The sequence below is a fragment of the Trichophyton verrucosum genome (genome assembly GCF_000151505.1).
Source record: "Trichophyton verrucosum HKI 0517 chromosome Unknown contig01170_1.f1.exp, whole genome shotgun sequence".
In the NCBI taxonomy this organism is placed as follows: Eukaryota; Fungi; Ascomycota; class Eurotiomycetes; order Onygenales; family Arthrodermataceae; genus Trichophyton; species Trichophyton verrucosum.
This window is the reverse complement of record NW_003315153.1, coordinates 124,467-146,612: the sequence shown is the minus strand read 5'-3', so window position 1 is coordinate 146,612 and position 22,146 is coordinate 124,467. Positions and strand designations below refer to the sequence as shown.

At 51.2% G+C, this 22,146-nt stretch overlaps 7 protein-coding genes across 7 annotated transcripts; 3 read left to right on the top strand and 4 right to left on the bottom strand.

The window, feature by feature from the left end:
• Positions 1–669: 669 nt before the first annotated feature.
• On the bottom strand, positions 670–4,000 carry TRV_07866 (uncharacterized protein; the record flags this gene model as incomplete). The annotated part of the gene is made up of 2 exons (XM_003018124.1): positions 670–3,727; positions 3,861–4,000. 2 exons carry the CDS (start codon positions 3,998–4,000, stop codon positions 670–672), a joined length of 3,198 nt encoding a protein of 1,065 aa, XP_003018170.1.
• Positions 4,001–6,037: 2,037 nt separating this feature from the next.
• TRV_07865 (glucosamine-6-phosphate deaminase, putative) lies at positions 6,038–6,893 on the top strand (the record flags this gene model as incomplete). The annotated part of the gene is made up of 2 exons (XM_003018123.1): positions 6,038–6,532; positions 6,588–6,893. The coding sequence occupies 2 exons, from the start codon at positions 6,038–6,040 to the stop codon at positions 6,891–6,893; spliced, it is 801 nt and encodes a 266-aa protein (XP_003018169.1).
• Positions 6,894–7,371: 478 nt separating this feature from the next.
• Positions 7,372–8,976, bottom strand: TRV_07864 (betaine aldehyde dehydrogenase, putative; the record flags this gene model as incomplete). The annotated part of the gene is made up of 2 exons (XM_003018122.1): positions 7,372–8,395; positions 8,456–8,976. The coding sequence occupies 2 exons, from the start codon at positions 8,974–8,976 to the stop codon at positions 7,372–7,374; spliced, it is 1,545 nt and encodes a 514-aa protein (XP_003018168.1).
• A 960-nt stretch (positions 8,977–9,936) lies between these two features.
• On the top strand, positions 9,937–11,640 carry TRV_07863 (uncharacterized protein; the record flags this gene model as incomplete). Its single annotated transcript, XM_003018121.1, has 2 exons — positions 9,937–10,213; positions 10,259–11,640. 2 exons carry the CDS (start codon positions 9,937–9,939, stop codon positions 11,638–11,640), a joined length of 1,659 nt encoding a protein of 552 aa, XP_003018167.1.
• An 801-nt stretch (positions 11,641–12,441) lies between these two features.
• TRV_07862 (N-acetylglucosamine-6-phosphate deacetylase (NagA), putative) lies at positions 12,442–13,791 on the bottom strand (the record flags this gene model as incomplete). The annotated part of the gene is made up of 2 exons (XM_003018120.1): positions 12,442–13,362; positions 13,414–13,791. 2 exons carry the CDS (start codon positions 13,789–13,791, stop codon positions 12,442–12,444), a joined length of 1,299 nt encoding a protein of 432 aa, XP_003018166.1.
• A 1,741-nt stretch (positions 13,792–15,532) lies between these two features.
• Positions 15,533–17,187, top strand: TRV_07861 (DUF895 domain membrane protein; the record flags this gene model as incomplete). The annotated part of the gene is made up of 4 exons (XM_003018119.1): positions 15,533–16,087; positions 16,149–16,762; positions 16,834–16,929; positions 16,989–17,187. 4 exons carry the CDS (start codon positions 15,533–15,535, stop codon positions 17,185–17,187), a joined length of 1,464 nt encoding a protein of 487 aa, XP_003018165.1.
• Positions 17,188–17,722: 535 nt separating this feature from the next.
• Positions 17,723–20,469, bottom strand: TRV_07860 (C6 transcription factor, putative; the record flags this gene model as incomplete). The annotated part of the gene is made up of 4 exons (XM_003018118.1): positions 17,723–19,351; positions 19,409–19,923; positions 19,987–20,162; positions 20,240–20,469. The coding sequence occupies 4 exons, from the start codon at positions 20,467–20,469 to the stop codon at positions 17,723–17,725; spliced, it is 2,550 nt and encodes an 849-aa protein (XP_003018164.1).
• Positions 20,470–22,146: the final 1,677 nt, after the last annotated feature.

The window sequence follows — 22,146 nt, the reverse complement described above, 5'->3', positions numbered from 1 at the left end:
CCCCGCTGCCGGCTAAACTCGATCAAGCAGGTGAATAACTGCAGGCATATTCAAGTTAAGTTGAGTATATAATGCGTGAATGGTGGTCGATATGCAGAGCTCGCCGTCTCCCCCCCTTTTGCGCATGTAAAAGTAAAGAGTAGTAAAACGCCAAAAGGAATAGAATAAAAAAAAATAAATAAAAAAATAAAAAATAAAAAAGAGAACTCCCTTGGTGATGCTGGCCTGTAGAAACAGGTAGGTAAACAGGGAAGAGACTGGCCGAGGTAAGGAAAAGGTCAGCGTCCCCAGGCGGCGGCGTCACAGGTCAGTTCCTCGAAGCTGTGTAGCACAGAGAAGCCCATCGCCGTCAGGCTGTCAGAGTTGCCATCGCCGTCAACCTAAAAAGTAGTTAGTCCAAGTTACTTTCGTCAGTCAAGCCATGGTTTTAATCATCATCAAGTAATCAGACGCCAGGCCACTGGCCAAGCGGGTGCAGAAAGTGCAGAAAGTGCAGAAAGTGCTAAGAATAGCGCGGGCTAGAGAGAAGTTATTCTTATCCCTTGTATCCAGACCGGGTCGTTCTCGTACTCTGACGCACCCTGATTCGACGGAACAGGGATGCGATGGAGTCGACAAGGCAGATCGAGATACAAGAATAATAAGTAATAATGAAGAAGAAAAATAAAGTCAAAGAAGAGGTAGGAAGAAGAAGAAGTAAAAAGAGGGTACACTCACGCAGTCGAGTATCACAGTGTTGCCGCCCTGCTTGCGGATCTCCTTGATGCCCAGCACGATCAGCCCTTGGACCAGCATGGCATATTCTCCGACAGACGGAGATATCACTGGCGACGAGATGCCGCCAGCACGCACTCGAGCCTCCCTGACCGCCGGAACCAGTCGAGCCAGCGACGACCGCGCATTGTACACCACCACGCTGCCCACCAGCGTCTTGTTGCTGTGGCCCTGGCCGTGACCATGGGGTTGGTCGTTGCTGTGGCCGTGGAGTTGGTCGTGGAGTTGGTCGTCCGCCTCCAGGCCCAGCTGCAGCCCGTCAATCATCATCTCCCCGTCTCCATCTTCTTCGGAACCTGCGTTGACGACATTATGATTATTATTGGCAGATGCAGCATTCCCGTTTGCATTAGCAGGAGCAGCAGGAGCAGCAGCAGCAGCAGAGGTTATGCTTGTTTCCCCAGCTTTCTTCGCCCGTATGATGCCGCAGTGTGGCCCTCCAGCCAGCGCTGTCCGGTACACCTCCGCCACCCCCTGTCTGGAGCTCGTCCGCACATGCTCGATCACCGCATCCGTGTACTCCTCGCCAAACACAAGGTCATACTCGACCTCGCCGCTGCCAATGACGCTGCTGCTGCTCCTGCTGCTCCCGCTCCTGCTCCCGCCCTTCAGCCCGTCTGGCTGCACCCAGCTCTGTACGTCCCGCAGCACCATCGAGCACAGCGGCCGCGAGAGCGCCATCGACCATCCCAATTTGGCAAACCAGCGCCGAAGCCTCCTCCGCTCGACCGGGTCAGTCCTGGGAATGCCAAGGTAGACCCCGGGCAGACGAGATCCCAGCTGCAGCTGCTTGATGTCCGGGTGTTGTCTGAGTGTTTGGATCGCTCGACTGTGGAGTGAGCTGCCGATGCCCAAGCGGCGCCGCGCTGGATCGACTAGTATCGCGCCTATCACCCCGGTCCCCGTCGAGCGGAAGAAGTACGTTGCGCAGAAGCCGTTGATCGCGTGCGTGCTGCTGTTGCGCACCACCAGGTGGCATTCCTGCACATCCGCACTCTTCAGCAGGAAGGTATCCGCTCTCACGTTTGCCAGGATGCTGCTGGTGCTGCTCGTGCTGGTGCTGTCGATGCTGCTACTGGGGCCCATCTCGTTGTTGTGCGTGTTGCTGCTGGTACTGCTATTATTAATACCACTCTCGCTCTCTCGTATCGACGTCAGCAGGGTGTCCAGCGCTGCAGAGTCTCGCTCCTCGTTCCATGTCTCGACCAGCCATTGCTGCCGGGGCTGACTCGTTCGCCGTGCCGTGCTCTTGCTCAGCGTCCCCGGCATCCGTCCAGTAGGTGATACCTCCCCATAAAGCACCCTCACCAGCGCCTGTAGAGCTGCATCCGTAAAGTCGTAGGTACACACATACGTCCCGATCGTCGGGTCTTTGGCAAAGTCGTACGGCGAGCTCACTGCTACCACCACGACCGCCTTAGGTCGCTGGTAGCCCGCTGAGTTCCGTCTCGCGCTGTTGTTGTGTGTGCTGTTATTGTTGGTGCTGTTGTTCATGCAACTGCTGTTGCAGATGAGCGAGACGTGCTTGGTGAAGCCGTGCTGGTATAGGTTCCGGTTCGAGTCTGCAGTAACTATTATCACTGCACTGGCTCGGTTGATCAGGTTCTCGTGGATAGGTCGAACGCCGCTGGCACTGTATGATGTGTGAAGAACCCTTCCGTTCCTCCGCCGGGCCAGTGACCGTCCCAGTTCGCGAAACACGGCCTCGCCACTCTTCATATTGGACGACATCGAGCTCGAGGAGGCGTCGATCGAGTTTGTCGACTCTCGGCTGCGCTCACCACCAGCATGCCCTGCTGCTGCTGCTGCTGTTGCTGCTACTGCTGCCGCCGCAGACGCCGGTAAAGGCTTGACCAACGGTGTTAGAAGTAGCAGTTCTTCATCTGGTTCGAGTATGCTGGACAACGGTAGAAGGTTGCCCCTATCCCTGACCACCGTTATCGAGCTGTTGTATGCTTGCATCGATAGGTTTGTATGCGAAGGCCGTAGTCTCGATAACAGGCTGATTCCTGGAGGGTTCAGGGCCTGTTCCCAGTTCGTTCTCCTGACTTTCATCGCGGATACCCTAGCCAGGGACTGCCGTATCCTCTCCTTGCTTATCATCCCGTTCTCGACTCCCAGCCTCAGCCCGCTGATGGCCTCCTGCTGCACCGTAAACGACCTGCACAGCAGCACCAAATCACATCCGGCCTTGAGGGCCATCACCGTCCCGCCTCCAACGCCAATATTGCTGCTCAATGCTTCCATCTCCAGACAGTCGGAGACTACCACTCCCTGGAAGCCCAGATCGGACCGCAGTAGGTCCTCAATAACCTCTTCGGACAGACAGGCATGCATCACATTCATCCCCTGAGATATCATCGAACAGCCGCCCACAATCATCGAGTCCAGCCCTTGAGAGATTGCGCTGCGGAAGGGGATAAGTGCGCTGAGCCGGAGCTGATCAACCGTGTCTGTGATGACTGGGACATCCGACTGCGATACCATCACCTCCAAATTGCCATATGAGGGGAAATGCTTCCCACACGTAGCTACTCCTCCGTCTTGATACCCTTTCATCGACTCGACTCCGTACGTAGCAACTTCTTGCGGATCGTCTCCTACGCTGCGCACTCCCAGCGGTTGGTTTTTGCCATCTGTCAGCACGTCCAGCACCGGTCCCAGGATCCAGTTTACCCCAACAGCTCGAAGTTCCTGTGCCGTCGCCTTAGCTACCTCTCTAGCTAGTTTTGGCGAGCCCGTGGCCGCGACCCCCATGGCGCTGGGGAACTGGCGTATATATGTATCATCAAACAGATTGTTGACACCGCCGTTCTCCTGGTCCAGTCCGATGAGTAGTGGCAACTGATGGCCGGCCTGCCGGGCAATAGTCTGAAGCTCCAGAACGAGCTTTGCCGTTTCATCTGCGGCTATCCGGGAGTTAGTTTTTGTTTTGTACCTTACAGCAAGGTAGCTAATTTCTTATACGACGGTTGTAATGAGAGCGCAAAAAAGTTATGCGTAAGTAACGGGAGGAAATGAGAAGGTGGGACAAAAAAAAAAAAAAAAAGTAAAATCAAAGCTCGAGAGAAGGGATGATTGTACACTTCAGGTTCTTGGCTGACAGTAAGATGGCTCCAAGATGGTAGTCTTCAATCAGCGAGCGGATCTGGGGGTCGACGGTGGTACCATCGAATCCCATGACAAAAAGCTGTCCCATTTGCCTGTATCCGATATCCAGCACCATCGTGATGATGCCGGAAGCTTCAAGTCAGCCAATGTACCCTCTCTGTAGTGTGTTCGTCGCATCTACGGCGCATTCGACGGCGCACGCAGTTGAATATGCTCTGGTTTGGAAGGACATAGCTGGAAAGCTTTTTGAGCCAGCCTGTAGCACCGTAGCAATGGCAGACATAAGCCGGTATAAAGCTCCCAACAGCCCAAAGCGCAACCAGGTCAAAGCAGAAAGGTACAAAGCAAGGGCCGTCGAACGAACCTGAGGTTTGCATCCCACTCAGGGGCTGCCATGTCTGCTCTGGCCGCCATGGCAGGCCAGGCATCCCGTGCGTCTCCCCCCACGCCACCAGCGATGCGACTGTGCGTCGTAGCGTGTGTATATCAATTGCAGCGAGCTTGTGTGTGTATCGTCCGCGCGTGTCTGGCGCCCTGGAGAGACGGTGCGATCGATCGATCGATGGGACGGGCGAGTGAGACGGCGGGAGTGGGTAACTAGGTAACTCGGGGGCCGGACGGAGCTGGCGGCCAGGGGAGCCCAACGCAACCCTCGGGGGAGACCTGTCACAGGCCCTGGTCGGCTGTCACGGTCGCAGCGCAGGTCGACGGCGTCCAGCATGCACGTAAGCGCGTCGAGGCCGCCTTTTTAGCCGCAAAATGAGGCTACAAATCGCATAGAATCACAGCAAAAGCTGGAGTTGAAGTCGAGAAAGCGACAAAAAAGCAAGAAGAGAAGCTCAAAGAAGGTTGCTTAGTAAGAAATTAGTAAGTGATGACTAAATAATGAGTAATGATAAGATGAGTAATAAGATGAATAATATATTACTAATAGTATTACTAAGTTCTGACTAAGGCTTCCTCTTTCGTCTCTCCTGCTTCTTCTTCTTCTTCTGCATCAACTTCAAAAAGTCGAACTTCATCTTCAAACTTCTAGGTCGTTCAGATCAACAGTCACGGCCAACATTACCGATGGCACAGATAGTCCAAGTACAACAACGGGAAGTCTTCACACTCTTTTGACTCATCGGCTTGATAAATGCGACGTTGCAGTGTAAGCCCCGCGTATTTACATTACGGTGTAATCTTGGATACCGCCCCGATACAGCCGATACTAGCTCTAACTTACCGCAGTTCATCTACTTCTTCGGCCTCGACTTGATACTTCGAGATGCATAAACTTGCAGGATGACTGCAGCAACGATGTCAACAGGATGGTGATGGCAAGAAAAGCAGCTCGCCGGTTATATGGAGGGTGGTCCGGAGAGGCCTGAAGTCGGGGTCAAGGCACCAACCTTGATCCCCCGCCCGATAGAAAACGCAGCATGGGGGGAGTCTCCTCTGGAGTATACATATTGAGTTGTCAATGTATACGGCGTAGCATCACGCGCTCAGGAAAGATGTTACCTTTGGTTCAGGTTACAGTGCAAAGCAAACTATGATCCAGGACCGAGAAACGCGGGCTCCGGAGGGATGACGTTGGGTTGTGGTCAAATTGGTAAAACTTATATGAACAACTCATCGCTGCTTCGTTCTGGCCGATATCCTCTCCTTCAAGCCCAACCTCTACCATAGACTACCCTTTTTCAGCTGAAAGAGTCTAGTCGAGTCAATATGTGAGTTTCACCCCCTGATTATGCGCTAGGTGCTATATACTGACAGCAGCTAGGAGAGTGATCATCAGAAAGGACCCGGTGGCTGTGTCTGAATACATAGCAGACTACATCGTCAGTATGTTGTCCTCTTGCCTATTCTTCCTACACTTCTTGACAGAGACCTCTCTAATATATTCGTCATAGGCCGCATCAATGCGTTCTCACCATCGACTGCCAGGCCGTTTGTGCTTGGGTTGCCGACTGGAAGCAGTCCCGAGATCGTATATAGGATCCTAGTCCAGCGGTACAAAGCTGGCCAGATATCCTTCAAAAATGTGGTGACATTCAACATGGTATGTTTAGTCATCTCTACTACATAAGAAAAGATTCTAAACTAAAAGTGTTAGGATGAATATGTTGGACTGCCCCGGGACCATCCGCAGAGCTACCATAGCTTCATGTACAACAATCTCTTTGCCCATATCGACATACCACCCCGAAACATCCACATTCTAGACGGCAATGCTCCTGATCTTACCAAAGAATGCCAGAACTTTGAGGCAAAGATCGCCAAAGCAGGCGGCATAGATCTCTTCCTGGGTGGGGTTGGTCCAGACGGCCACATTGCCTTCAACGAACCTGGATCCAGTCTCAGTTCTCGCACCAGAGTCAAGACCCTGGCCTACGACACCATCCTTGCCAACTCCCGTTTCTTCAACAATGATCTGTCCCAGGTGCCTCGCACTGCACTTACAGTCGGCATCAAAACCATCATGGATGCGCGCGAGGTTGTTATCGTCGTGACTGGCGTGCACAAGGCTAAGGCCCTGCAAAAGGGCATCGAAGGAGGCGTTAACCACATGTGGACCCTCTCCGCTCTCCAGCTACACCAGCACCCTCTCATCGTAGCTGATGAAGATGCAACTCTCGAGCTAAAGGTGAAAACAGTCAAGGTATGCTCGCCTACTTTCACCTAATATATATACAACCTTCTAACAATATGAATAGTACTTTGAAAGCATCGAGCTCTCCGGCACGGACGCACGCACGCAGGGACCTCCCCTTGTTCAGTTCACAAAGCCATACGTGCCCGTGGCTCCGCCGGCAGACCTCAGCACCCCCGTCGGCTCGAGAAAAGGCCTCAAAATCGACACTGCTTTCAATGCCAAAGATAGCGATCCAGACGAACTCACGCCCGACAGCATGTCTTCGCGCATCGTCGACTCTGCGATTGCGGGCCTGGACGAAACCATGACCCGTGGCGGAGATCTGATTTTCGACCGTATGGGTTCTCGAATTCCCACACAGGGATGAGACTGATGATTTAAACGTATGATGGGACGAAAGTGAAGTATAGGCTGGTCTCTTTTATCTTTCTTCTCGATCATTTAACATAGCATTGTAGTATTTATCATTATATCCAAATTAGTCTGTACCTGGGTCGTCTACTAGTCTTTTGTGTGTTTGGAGTGGTTTACGTGTGATGTTTGATGTATATTATGTGTCTTGCATGTGTTTAGCGTTCCGTCCAGCGTTCCGTTTGCATTTTTTTTTTTTTTATCTCAGCATTTGCAACTGGTGAAAGGAGCATTAGAAATTGGTCACTTTGATCTGCTTTTTACTATTTACCACTGATTACCACTTTTTGCGGTCTTTTTTTAAATTATATTCATTGAATTGAATATTGAGCGGTGTGCTAGTCAGCCGTCTCCCGCCTATAAGCCAGGTATATCGCCGAGTCAACCAACTGGATCAGCAATCAGCATCCGGGTAGTTAAAACTAGCTGGCTAGCTACAGCTTCGTAAAGCTGGTCGCTACCACACCGCTCATATCAACCAGGGTGCTCTTCGTCCTGACCCAAGCCTCGATCCCGCGTCGACCGTTCTCAACGCCAACGCCGCTCTGCTTCCATCCGCCCACGCTCATCTCAGCCGGGGACTCCCCCCACGAATTGATCCATGTGATGCCGGCCTCGAGCTGGTCGACTACCCGATGGGCAAGGTTGATGTTCTGTGTAAAGACGCCAGCTGCAAGACCAAGAGGCGTCTCGTTTGCTCGCCTGACCACCTCGTCGACCGTCTCGTAGTACAGAATCGACATGACGGGCCCGAATATCTCTTCCTGGACGATTTTCATCTCGTCCCGGCAGTCGGTGAAGATGGTGGGTGTGATCCAGTACCCCTTGTCAAACGATGCAGAAGGTGAACTGGCCTTGGGCTTCTCGAGCCCGCCGTACAATAACTTGGCCTTGTCCTGCTCGACTCCGTGTCTGATGTAGTCCGTCACCTTTTTGTAGTGAACATCCGACACCAAGGGGCCGAAATTGGTAGCTGGGTCCATCACGTCGCCGGCCCGGACGTACTGCATCTTCTTGAGCAGCAGGCTTTCAAAGTCTGCTTTCAGGCTCGAGGGAACGAACACTCGAGTCCCGTTCGTGCAGACCTGGCCCGTACTAAAGAAGTTTGCGAGGATGGCCCCGTCAACGGCACTGTCTAGATCGGCATCTGGCAGCACGATGAAGGGACTCTTCCCGCCCAGCTCCATGGTGACGTACTTCATGCCTCCGGCCGCAGAGCCAGCGACCTTCTTGCCGGTGGCCACCTGGCCGGTGAACGAGACCTTTGCGATCGCCGGGTGTGCGGTGAGATAGGCACCGACGTCTCCTGCGCCGTGGACGACATTGAACACGCCTGCTGGGAGGCCGGCCTGCGTGTACAGGTCCGCGAGGATCTCGCCGTGCAGCGGAGTGAACTCGCTGGGCTTGTAGACCATCGTGTTGCCCGCAGCCAGACAAGGAGCTGACTTCCACAGCGCTCTATATACATCAGCCAGACAGTTAGTGACAGGATAAACATGGTAAGCAGAGCCAGCTCACATCTGTATGGGATAGTTCCATGCTCCAATGCCGGCACACACGCCCAGGGGCGCCTTTTTCGTGTAGACCCAGGCGTCGTCTCGTAGCTGCACCGTCTCGCCGTTGAGCCCGCCGCCGGCCACCATGCTGGCAAAGTACTCCAGCACGTCCGCGCCCGTCGTCACGTCGACCGTGCTCGTCTCCGAGAAGGGCTTGCCCGTGTCCGCCGTCTCGACCCGGGCGATCTCGTCGTTCCTCTCGCGCAGCAGCTGGACGGCCTTGAGCAGGATGCGGGCGCGGGCAACATGCGGCGTCCTCGACCACGCCGGAAACGCCTTCTGCGCTGCCTTCACGGCCTGGTCGACATCAGCGCTCGAGGCCACGCCGACGTCCGCCAGCACTTCCTCCGTCGCCGGGTTGACGCTCTGGAACGTCTTGTTCGAGGTGCTGGCCTGCGGCTGGCCGTCGTAGTAGAGACGCTGCGGCTTGAACGACATCTCGGCTAAGTCTCCCTGCTCCGTAGCTAACAACAACTTCAACAACTACAACGATGGATGCCACGAACAGCCAGCAAAACCGCTTCAAGATCGAGCAAAAGCCGAAGAGCCCCTCACGGTGATGTCACTCTGCATGCGAGCAGCTTCCTTTTCGTCTTGGCCGCGAGGAAATTAAGCAGAAACGAAAAAAGGGCCATCTCCGAGGTCTCGGTTTCAGCGCAACCCTAGGGGACAGGCCCATATATCGCCCGGGCAGATCTGGCGACACCGTCATCCCACCCAGCGGAACAAGTGGAGGAGGCGCAAAAAGTTAGAAACAGACGAAAACGAAGGGCGGAAGAGGGTCCCTAACGGCCTCCCCCGTACCGACTGCCTCGACGGCCTTCAGTAGTGGTCAGAGTGGTCAATTGGGGGCAGTCTACGAATCCCTGCGCTAGATCGCTGCCGACCCCAGCATCGACTCCGGACAATTGCTGGCCATACGAAGCGCCGTTTGGCCCAGTTCGATGCCATGATTTGCGCACTCGGAAGGCCCCATGTCCAGCCTGGTGCAAGCTCTCGCAGCCAGCGATGGCGCGGAAGCATGTCCAGAGACTCCGGTGGCCAGGGATTCGATCTCCAACTCGCCGCCTGTGGAGACGCTGCAAGATGGCCGTGATTGGTGCCGCAGGGACAGGTCGATGGAGAAAACGAGCTGGAAGTTATCCAGAGTTCGTTTCTCGGCGAGCAGTTTATCTTTTTTTTTTTGCCCTACCCTTCCGTCGTGGACGGGGGCGGGCGAAGGAATCAGGTCATTTATAGGTCTCTATATATATCAGGGGAACCGCCGCCTCAGGGTCCTCTTCTCCTGGTGCCTGTTCCCATCTCTCCTGATACTAAAGTCATTGCCGCCAGGGGCTTGCTCGCACCGCTCTTTTGGATAACTACAACTGCCGACTCGCAAACTCGGAGTACGCTTAGTGTTCCCCCTTTGCCTACCCAGATTCGACTATACACCTGTTTGAAATGGCCAGCCCAGTCACTCACATTGCCCCGGCAGATGCCGACAGCTTCGACTATGTCATTGTTGGCGGTGGTACGGCCGGCTGTGTGATTGCTAGCAGGCTGGCGGAGTATCTTCCACGGAAGAAGATCCTGCTCATCGAGGCCGGCCCTAGCGACTACATGGACGACCGTGTTTTGAAGCTGAAGGACTGGCTGTGCTTGCTGGGCGGTGAATTCGACTATGACTATGGCACGACCGAACAGCCCATGGGTGAGTTTGCAGGCATTGACTTGAGAAGTAACTAGTTAACGAGCGGGAAGAAGCTGACATTAATATGTGCAGGTAACAGCCACATTCGCCATTCTCGGGCAAAGGTGCTGGGAGGCTGCTCAAGCCACAACACCCTAATTTCCTTCCGTCCGTTTGAATACGACTGCAAAGTGTGGGAGAGCAAAGGCTGCAAGGGCTGGAGCTTCGACACCTTCACTCGTGTGATCGATAATCTCCGCAACACCGTGCAACCCATCCACGCCAGGCACCGCAACCAGCTCTGCAAGGACTGGGTGCAGGCCTGCTCGACCTCGCTCAATGTCCCCATTATTCCCGACTTTAACAGAGCCATTCGCTCCGAGGGCAGACTGACCAAGGGAACCGGCTTCTTCTCGGTGTCTTATAACCCGGATGACGGCCGCCGCAGCAGCGCCAGCGTTGCCTACATCCACCCCGTCTTCAGCGGAGCGGAGAAGAAGCCCAACCTCACCGTCCTGACTCACGCCTGGGTGTCCAAGGTTAATGTCAGCGGAGACACCGTGACCGGAGTTAACGTCACTCTCCAGTCAGGCGCCAAACTGACCCTTTGCCCCAAGCGGGAGACCATCCTCTGCGCTGGCGCAATCGACACCCCCCGTCTCCTCCTGCTCTCCGGCATTGGACCACGCGAGCAGCTCTCTGCGCTCTCCATCCCTGTCGTCAAGGACGTACCTGGTGTGGGAGAGAACTTGGTCGACCACCCCGAAACCATCATCATGTGGGAGCTCAACCAGCCCGTTCCACCAAACCAAACCACCATGGACTCTGATGCAGGTGTCTTCCTTCGCCGCGAGCCCATCAACGCAGCCGGATTCGATGGTGACTGCGCCGATATCATGATGCACTGCTACCAAATCCCATTCGGCATCCACACCGGCCGTCTGGGCTACGACGTCCCCGCCAACGCCTTCTGCGTCACCCCCAACATCCCCCGCCCTCGCTCTAGAGGCAGACTCTACCTCACCTCTGCCGACCCAACCGTCAAGCCAGCCCTTGACTTCTGCTACTTCACCGACCCAGAGGGTTACGACGCTGCCACCATCGTAGCTGGTCTCAAGGCAGCCCGTAAGATCGCCGAGGAAGAGCCATTCAAGAAATGGATCAAGCGTGAAGTCGCCCCGGGCCCAGCCACCACCACAGACGAGGAATTGAGCGCCTACGGCCGATCAGTCCATCACACCGTCTACCATCCTGCTGGCACCACTAAGATGGGAGACGTCCAGAACGATCGTATGGCCGTCGTCGACCCAACCCTCAAGATCCGTGGACTCAAGAATGTCAGAATCGCAGACGCCGGCGTCTTCCCTGACATGCCTAGCATCAACCCCATGCTTACCGTCCTGGGCGTTGGTGAGCGCGCAGCTGAGCTGATTGCCGAGGAAGCAGGATGGCGCCCATCTTCCTCTCGTCTGTAAACCACTGTTCATGACGAAAACCATCCAATTTTAACGAATTCGGATGATCTAAAACGGTTCTGGTGTCTTTTCCCATTTTTGAATATATATATACCATCCGGGCAGCATGTTTTTCCTTTCCATTTAACATTTTTCCCTGGCTTTGGGATCCAGAATTAGATCCTCGATATATAGAGAAGCAATAACGAATGTTATGTCTATACAATTTCACCTTTTGCAGTATTGAGTGAAAGCTAGCCAACATGTTGATAGAATAAATAGATGGTAATACATTGGTAACTCTTAAGAATTTGCATGTACTACGTTACGAAAAAAATACGCCGATTTATTCAGAATTAGGTTATAAAAAGACCCACTTTCGTTATCGATAAAGAAAAATCCGTTTTCGGACCTGGCCGTGTTCTCAATATGGTTAGACTGAAAATTATTTTCCCTTTTGTCCCATGGGAACATCTGGCGCTAACTACTTTAGGCATTGACTTTGCCGCTTCTGGAAGGGACCCTCTTTGGGACTAGTGGACAGTGCTGTACAAGCTAGTCCCAATCAGGCTAGACAGTATATAAAAGTGACCTTATTTTGACGCCGAATTCAACGAATACACGGGAAGGAAAGATGCGATGCTTGTTGCTGAATATCGTCTATTATTATACACTTTTGTCATCTATCATAACCTCATAATCAAGTTTAGAAGTAATCTGTAGCTATTTAACATTCGTTCATGCCGGAAACACAAATCAATGCAAGCGAGTGTCGATGCAAAATGAAATACAAGGGTAGACACCAGGTCCTCAAGCCTTCCTTCAAGCCTTCTCCTTATCAAATACCTTGACACCGAACTTCCACACCTGGTCAACGGCCAGTGTACCCATACCTCCATCAGCAAGCCTGTCCTCTCCAAGTACCACAAGGTCTGCATCTGCTCCCGGGGCCAAGGTACCCTTTCTATCAATTATACCCAACATCTTCGCCGGAGTCTCGGTAACGGCAGCTATCGCCTCGACAGTCTTCGCTCCAGCCCATCGGCGGAAGTTGTTGACACACTCAATCAAAGTGGCTGAACTTCCGGCCAGCTTCTCTGATCCCTCTAGAGTGAGCATGGCGCCTTTCTTCACGATTCGGTCACCGTTGGTCCACTCGTAGACACCGTCAGGCATACCGCATAGCTTCATTGCATCCGTCACAAGGATCATGCCAGCAGGGTGGGCATTGTATGCTATCTGGATGCTGGTGGGGTGCAGGTGGATTCCATCCGCGATGATACCATAGAATGGACGATGCTGTTCAAACTGGCCCAGAAGACCGAAGATGCCTGGATGACGGTGGTAGAAGGGTCTCATGGCGTTGAACATGTGTGTGATCATGGTTGCTCCCTTTGAAACTGCCGCCATGGCTTGTTCGTATGTTGCATCCGAGTGGCCGATCGAGTAGAGGATGTTCTGTGACTGGATTGCCGGGATAAGAGATAGCATGTTGCCCACCTCGGGAGCGGCGGTTATCATCTTGATAGGCATGCGGTCTGGAGGAGTTTGGTTCTTGCAAAAGTTCTCTAGCCCGTAGCACTGGATGAGGTCGTTGACGTCGTTTGCAGCGATGAGGACTTCGGGATTATGTATGCCATTCTTTCCTGGGCTGAGGAATGGACCTTCGACGTGAGCGCCGAGTGACTCTGCGCCATCTTCTGCCCGACGGCGATGACCAGATGGTCCTAGAGATGGTAGGACCTTGTCCAATGTCAGTCAATGTTATACCCAGTTAAATGGAGGATAACCTACCTTTGGATATACTTCTTTACTCTGGCTGGTGACCGTGGGTAGGTATGATGTCACTCCCATCTTCACCAATGCCTGAGCAGCATCCCTCAGTCCATCATCAAACATCTTTTTTGTCGGCTGAGGGACCGAGAAATCAAACCCGTTTGCCCCGTTTATCTGCACGTCGATAAATCCTGGCGCAAGGATACGCCCACCCAGATCAATGACCTGGTCAGGACACACCTTATCTTCATAAAAGGCATGTTGGCCCTGCAAGATCTTGCCAGAGACAGAGTCAACCCAGAGATCTTGTTCGATAAGCTTCTGCCCGTTGGGTACACGGCAGTTCGTAAACTTGGTGACCCGGGGAGCAAGGACTTCTCTGGTAATCGACGGCATGGCGTCGGTTTATCTTATACCAGCAGAGATGCGCAACTCTTTATGATGAAGAAGACAGGCAGGGGGTCAAGATGATTTTGATTTGAAAGTGTGTGGTGGTAGTCGGAAGACCGAACTACGACAAAGCTCTTGAACCCCATGGGACGAATGTACGAGATTATATGTCTCTGGTATTGTTTGCCTTCCCGGAGTTCCCTTCATTGGCCCCTATCTCCCTCCAATAGGCGGCTTATCTTGGAGCAGATGTTGTCGCCGTCCTAGGTTTGGGCTATCTTCTGTTCCATCTGGCGGAGAGCCTCGAAGTTGCCGTCGCATCCAAACAGCCCTCTGCCTGTTCAAGCAATGAAGTCATAAATGCGACATAAGAACCTTATTTTTTCGCCGTTTTGGGTGGAGTCGATACGCGAAACACGGACGATACGGTTTTAAAGGCGGTATCGTATGGTAACTCCGCAGAATTAAAAATACGATAAATACCATGGTACCCAGGTTTCTGACTCAGCGATCACATGACCCTTGATGCAACCAAAGACGAAAAAAGGAAATTTTGACGTCGCAGAACGAGACGGCGAGGGCGGGCAAGGGGCAAGACGGATGGGATGGGAGGATATCACCCCAGACGCTCTGCAACCCAAGGGGAAGCTGGAGGTGTAGGCGTGTATACGAGGATAACGTGGTGGGGGGATGATCCTGGAGCGATAACCATTATGGGGGGTGGGTGGTACCATAGCAGGCGGACGTTACTGTCGCTGATATACCCCAAGCAGGCGTTCCCATACTTCCCAATAATTATTATTATGCCGAGAACGAAGTTGTTCTTTGCGGAGTCGAAGGCAAGCTTTGATACCCCAGATAACCGCGGGCGCTAGGCCAGGGGTTGGCCCGAGCCAAGCGCGCTTGCTGCTGACTTAGACGCGCGGATAACAACTTGATACCAGTGCCATTTCATATATATGCACTGGCATGCATATATATCTTCTGGTATATAGCCATCTATCTATAACTCATATAGATACTGGGGTATTTTCTGTATAGTCTGAAGTTGCTTGGTATCCTCGATATCTTCCGTCTATCTTGCCTTGAAGTTGCTGGCAACGTCCACAGTAAATGTAGGGAGAAAGTGAATATCATCAATATGGTAACCAAGAACACTACCATAGAGGAACTGCCACTCTTTAATGATATACCCTAGATATCAGATATCTTATGGAACATTCTAGCTGTCCTAGTAGAATGATGTGAGCTGCCTTACATGACACTCTCAGCTTTCTCTCTGTCCTGTTGCTATAGAAATGGCGCTAAGGACAGAGCCCAGCCCCCATTTTCCAAAGTGAGGTGAGGAACCATGTAGAATGCACTCTATAGCCTCCTTTTTGGCGCTATTTTCCTCGCATTCCTATGTGTATCATCTACTTTGAGCCCTCACTTCTTCGCTTACTGCTTTTGCCCTCTCTTTTCTGTCCTCCTCTCTCACCTTCTACCACACACTCCCACCTCTTTATTTGAATCTCTTTAACCATCAACTTCTTCTTCCTTTCTTCCTTTTTCCTTTCTCCTTCAACCACCTTCTTCTTTCTCTACACCCTGTCTATCATCCTTTCTGCTCTACTAAACGCGTCGTTCACGGCTCTACAACTTCTTTACACAAGGTAAACAATCTATTCTAACCTCATAGGGTCCGGACTCATGCTGATATCACCTTTCTTTGATTATTAGCACGCATATATAGCGTCCTGTGAAGATGACTTCTGTAGCCTCTGGTCCGGATGCGGCCATTCCCGTGGGAACCTACCAGCATAATGGGCCCAGATGGATGTACCGACAGCTAAAAATTGGCCGTTTCTACACCCCATGGTTTGCATCTCCTGTGGCACAGCTTATCTTGGTCTCCTTGGTCTGCTTCCTTTGCCCTGGCATGTTCAATGCTGTTAGTGGCCTTGGTGCAGGTGGCCTTGTTAACCCTCAGGATATCGATAAAGCCAATGTTGCCCTCTACAGCACCTTTGCGGTTGTGGCTTTCTTTGCAGGCTCCATTGCCAATCGGCTCGGTCTTCGCTATACCCTTACTTTTGGTGGATTCGGCTACTTTCTCTATGTTGCCTCTATCTTGTCCTACAACCATAACAAGAATGATGGTTTTCTCATCTTTGCTGGAGCTCTCCTCGGTGTTTGTGCCGCCTGTCTTTGGACTGCTCAAGGGGCTATCATGATGAGCTACCCTGATGAGTACTCCAAGGGCAAATTCATCTCCTGGTTCTGGGCTATCTTCAACTTGGGCGGTGTCATTGGCTCATTGGTAAGTAATCCCCCTTTTCAGCCATCCAATCCATAGCAAACACTAACTTTTCTGTTCGAAGGTTCCCCTTGCCAACAACCTTCACAACAAGTCCAACTCTGTTCAGGATAGCACCTATATCTTGTTCATGGTCCTGATGTTCGTTGGCTTTCTCCTTGGCTTTGCTCTTGTCAATGCTAGAGACATCAAGCGTTCAGATGGCACCCGTGTCATCCTCATGAAGAACCCTTCCTGGAAATCTGAACTCATCGGCCTTGTCACCGTTCTTAAATCTGACTGGTACATCATTGCTCTCTTCCCCATGTTCTTTGCCAGCAACTGGTTTACTACTTACCAATTCAATGCCGTCAACTTGGCCAAGTTCAACATTCGTACCCGTGCCTTGAACAATGTTCTCTACTGGATTTCACAGATGATCGGCGCCTTTGTCTTTGGTTACGGTCTTGATGCCCCTCGTGTTCGTCGTTCCATCCGCGCCCGCTATGCTCTCGTTTCCCTCTTCCTTATTACCATGGCAATCTGGGGTGATGGATGGTTCAACCAGAAACAATATGACCGTGCTGATATTACTGAGACCAACCGTATGGACTGGACTGACCCTAACTATGCTGAACCAATGGTCCTCTACATGCTCTATGGATTCTATGATGCTGCCTTCCAGACCTGTGCTTACTGGTATGTTGTTTTTTTCTTCCCACTCTTTCTAACCTCTCCTATAATGACTAACAAAATCTACCCCTAAATAGGTTTATGGGTGCCTTGACTAACAACTCCCGCAAACTTGCCAACTTCGCTGGTTTCTACAAAGGCATTCAGTCTGCTGGTGCAGCTATTGCGTGGCGGTATGTATTCTATCTTTATATACATACTATTGACGTATCACTAATAACTTTGTCTATAGCATTGATAGTCTCGGTGTCTCTTACCGCGCAATGTTCATCTCTAACTGGGTTCTCCTTGCGAGCTCTTTGATCATTGCCGCGCCCGTTATCTGGAAGAAAATTAAAGACATTACTGATATCATGAAAGATCTAAAGTTCTCCGATGAGGACCTGGAGGAAGTTTCCACCGCTGCCGCTATGGAGCTGCGTGGTAGGTAGTCCATCACTTACAGCTTTTGTTTCAGCCCCATCAAGCCTCCTGATACTTAAGCACTACTACCCTTACAGCTATAGGCTGTTCTCTTCTTTTTTTACTCTTTGATACAAGTCCTGTTTTGATGACTTTATCTTGATCTTTCATCCTCATGTTTATGCTCAGGGCATTGGAATTTTTTCCTCTGTCAAAGAAGCCATCAAAGTTGTTTGTTCTAGCCCTTAGTCTTTCTTACAGCTAAGGATGAAAAATCCAAAAAAAAAATTTGCTTTATAAATCTCCTTCACTTTCACCGTAGTTTACAGGCCAATTCTATATCCAATGCTTTAAGGGTTGTTGCTAACCTGACTTCGAGGCCAAAGTATCCAGAGAGTTTGTAGAAGTAATCCACGTAGGAATATGGAGTACTTCCCTGGTTGCTCTTTACATAATTTTAAGGAAGAGGAACAGTACTTGAATCAAGGACAGCTAAGGACATCAACAGGGGACATTTCTAAGGGTATTTTTATATACATTATCCTCGTATCATATCCTCTATATCTAAGGGTCGTGAAGCCAAGCCTGACCGTCTATATCCATACCCAAATCCGTACTCTCAATTTCCTTGAGTTCTTCTAACTTTTTATCGTTATCATCAAATTCTCCTTTGATAAAATCATCTCCAAGCTCAGGTAGAGTGAAGGTAGCATTGATAGCATCATCTGTAGTCAGGAAATCCGTAGCAGTGTTTTCGTCAAAGTTGATCAACGCATCTAAGTCGTTTTGAGTAATATCGGCTTCGTGGGCGAGGGTCATGAATTCAGCTAGGCTGGGCTCCGAGGGATCGGTGCTGGTGTTCAAAATTTCATCCACAGTAGGATCGTGGTTTATGTTTTGCAGGCTTCCATTCTCACTGCTTGCTGAATTTGGCGGCGTCGAAACAACAACGCCGAAGTTGTTGGTGTCGACGGGCTGCTCGACATTACCTAGGTCGGACTTTAGGGACAAAACCGGATCTATGAAGCATTCTGGGCTCGGATCTGGCGGAGGCGTAAGGGTGTTCACTGGTTGTTCGGGTTTGACTCTTTGTGGCTGCTTCTCCTGCTCCGTTGGCTCGATGTTTATGTGAACGCCTGCTTTACGGATAGCGGCTTCAAGGAACGAGGTTGCAAAATCGGCAGATGCATAGATCTCGCGCAGACGTTGCAGGATTTGCATACACTGATAAAATCGTCCAAGACTGGCAGATCGGAGGTTGATGTCACTTGACTTGATATCGAGTAAGTGTATAATGACAGCCGGAAGGAGAACAGTAACTCCGCTTGTCGGTAGGTATCGCGTCAAATCCAGAGTATGTAGCTCCTGAGCAACCTTTGTGATTTCCACTGCCGCAAGTCTGACTTTCGCTCGAGAAAAGGATTGTAGCTCTGCTTCGATTGTGGTCGTAGAGTTAGCCGGCAGGACCTGTGGTCGGTGTAGGGCACTCAGAGTAGTCAGATAGATCATCTGGAGCAGGCCACGGTGAAGGTGAAGCACTTCCTCTCCACGAGATAGGCTCCATGAAGCCGAAGGGCGATACACGGTCACATCCGGCTGTCCGGATTTCCAACTCTCAAGCTCAATATCACATGCTCTAACTTCACAAGCTTCTGTGGCAGTTTTCTTCGGCACCAACATCATAGTGGTTTCGGTTGTGCCGCCAAATTTATGGCCAAGCACAGAATACTGTGCCGACAGGACGTGGCTAATGCACAAGCATAATTTCGTTTTCTCAATGAACATCATGGCAAGGTCCTTCTGATACCTGACATTATGGGTCAACTCGCAGTCTCCTAGAACCTGAAGAACTTCGGTAGAAAAGGGGGCGATATCAAAATCATCAATCGTCAGCAAAGGCATGTCGCAATCTTCGTCCTTTATTCTAGTAGGCCTTCTCATCCCCAGAGCAATGAGTCTATCGCGGGTATAGGTGCTCCACCATATTCTCTTCCAAAGCTTCTGTCGTTTTGCATCCATGTTTGAAGTTGACGGGTCTCTGTGGAGGCCAATGGTATGAGCAAGAGAAAGCCCAACGCCCATCCAGTGCCATGTATCCTTTTGATCATCCGGCATTTCATACCAATGCGTCATGAGAAGTATCGACTGGACAAGAGATATCCGGTCGGACTCGTAATCAAAGTCATATAGAAGCTATGTCGAATCAGTAATTGATTTCTCTAGTTACCCGTGAAATTATTTTATACATACTCTTGCTTTTTGAAAGAAAGCTTTGCGAGCAGCCTTCCGCGACTCGAACCCAGCCGCCTGTAGATGCTTGATATCAACGAACGCAGTTCCGGCAAACATAACTGCCTGGAATAACAAAAGACTCAATCTCCTTGATGCATCATTTCGCATGATTACACGTAGAAAATCGTCCAGGTCGAGTAGAGGCATATACGTATGCACGTATTGGATGTAACTCTTAAGCAGCTCGTTCCTAAGAGAATCACTGGGTATAGTCAAGGCCCCCTTTCGTTCCAGGTAGTCGATGTCTTCTGTCAAGAATTTACATGGAAGAGGCTGGATATAATCTGGCAGGCTGTTCCTGGGGGAAGGTCGGGGAGGTGGGGAGCGCATCTGTCCAAACCCGGTAGACATCAAGGGCGTAGCTGTGACCTTCGGTGGTATGGTGTAGAGAAATGGAGAATTGATAGTTGTGCTGCTCGATAGCCGCCTCCTCCTTTCCTCATCTTGCATACGCTGTCTCTTCTGGGTTTGATCTTAACAGAGTTCATTAGTAACAGCCACACAAGGGAAAAAGGAGCCCAAGGGGGGTATCTCACATATCATATGAGGCACATGCTGTTCGTTCTCTGGGTATCTTCCAGGTGATACCGAGGGCCATGAATCAGAGAGAGACGGGAATAGCCTGTTAGAATCAGACTTGTTGCCGAATATAGACGAATGATCCGGCGACGAATCCTTCGGTGCTTCCACCGCAAGCTCGACATGATGTTTCCTATACAATCCTTTTAGCTGGTGTTCCATTCATGAAGGGTTTCGGTCTACTGGTGGTGAAGTCCAGCGGCTACTGACTTTTTGCGTTTACTCTCTGCAACGACACACTCGACATCATCTAGACGGCAATTGGTACACGGAGAGCCATTCTCAACAACATCACAACGAACTTTGCGAGCCCGGCAGCAGCAGCAAGCCTTTGATGCTCTTCTCTTGACTGGGCGGGCCGAGTTCTGTAAACTGGCTGCATTGGACTTGCGTTTATTCTTAGACAAACTGTTGTCTAGAGATTCGGGAGACGAGACCATGACGAAGAACGGTGTCCCGATGTGTTATTGCATGAACTTCGGCGGGACGGTGACAATGATGGTTACAGGTGCAGAAACATGAGCAGAATAAGAAGCAGCAAAAGCAGACGTGTACTCCGTATAAGTATACGAGTGTATATGACAAAAGGGCGTGGTCGGTATCAACAACTTGCTTGGAAGGAAGAAAAATGTCAAGAACAGAACAAGCGTGGGGTATGGGTGGGATGGAGCTTTCTAATATATGGAGGCCTCGAACTTCAAGACATCGTCATAGCCCTTAGGTTTCTCGGACTTATACACAGGCAAAAGGGGGGACGGCATTATTGGCCAGTAATGGGGCGAGACCGTACTTATACTTCTTCCCCAGACCCCCTGTAACTATAGAACAATTCGAGTTTGGGGAAATAATCTTCTTGGACAGTGGGGAAGGTTGTTTTTCTTTAGTGGAGATTCGAACGCTTCAGAAAAGACGGGTTCACCCCCCGGCGAATGTCGAGTGCAGGATATGTCCTCAATGTTTCTGGGGATGGGCCTTAGTTATGTACAGACAGAAGTGTTGCAGACCAGCCTTTGACGTTCCTGGATCGAGCTTAGGGATAGCAATGCTGGTGTTGCTGCTGGGGTTGTTGTTTTTCTTTTCTTTCGAGGTTTTTGTCACACGGCATCTTCCACCCGGCCGGGCGAGTGCAAACTATCGGCCAAGCCATCTTCGAAAGTTGAAAATGCGTACGAGTACCGTAGTAATTATGGAGTACTCCGTTTCGATGGATCTATACTGCCGAGATCCCGCAATTGGGAATCTGGAATCTGTCAAGACAAAGCTACCTTGTGTTTGAATTCAATCCCAGATTGTTATTGGGACAGGTACTGCGCCGAACCCAAACCATGAATCATAATTCTGAGTTGCCCCTTAAGGCTGTAAAAAGGGCCAACTAAGTAACTAGTTGGAGACCCCCTCCCCCCTAGAAGTTGGAGATAGTCGATGGTGGCTGCGTAAGTGACGACATGCAGGTTAACAGTGCCCCCCTCCCCATGGTGCATTAAAAATGCTCATGGATCGGACATGAAAAAAAAATGTCAAGTGGTCACAGGCAAGCTTGACGTGGAGCTGCATGCCACCCTGTACGACCAAGCTCCACCCCTGTAGATGTGCAGCACGCCTCGTGGAGTTAGTTTCTAGCACCATATCAGGGCTGGCGAAGGGGGGTGAGGAGCCAAAACGCTTCTAGCAGAAAAGGCGGAGAGGGACCCCGATCGCCCAGTCCCAGTTCTGTCTGGCTCGTGAGAAGTCGGTCAGGTTTGAGAGGCTCGGAAAGAAGGCCGTTGAGAGTGAGTGGCGGCCCCTTCTGTCTGCCACCAGGTCAGGAGTGCCATCATGACGGCGAAACCTCCGGCCGAGCCTCTGCCTGTGATTGGTGGCCAAACGCAAAATGGCATTGCTTACTCCGTACGTAGGCTTTCCGCAATACGAATGTGTTCGGTCTCTGTCAAGCTCTTGTTTCAACCCTTGCTCGGATCACGGCACCGTTCAGCCAGGGAGTCACAAAAGCTCAATAAAATAGTGATCCTGCTCCTTTCTTGTGTGCCGGCCACCAACGACCATCATCAACCATCCTGGCTGACGACGCGAGTGCTTAAAGTCTCGTCTATCGAAGCTGAACTGTCTTATAGTCATCT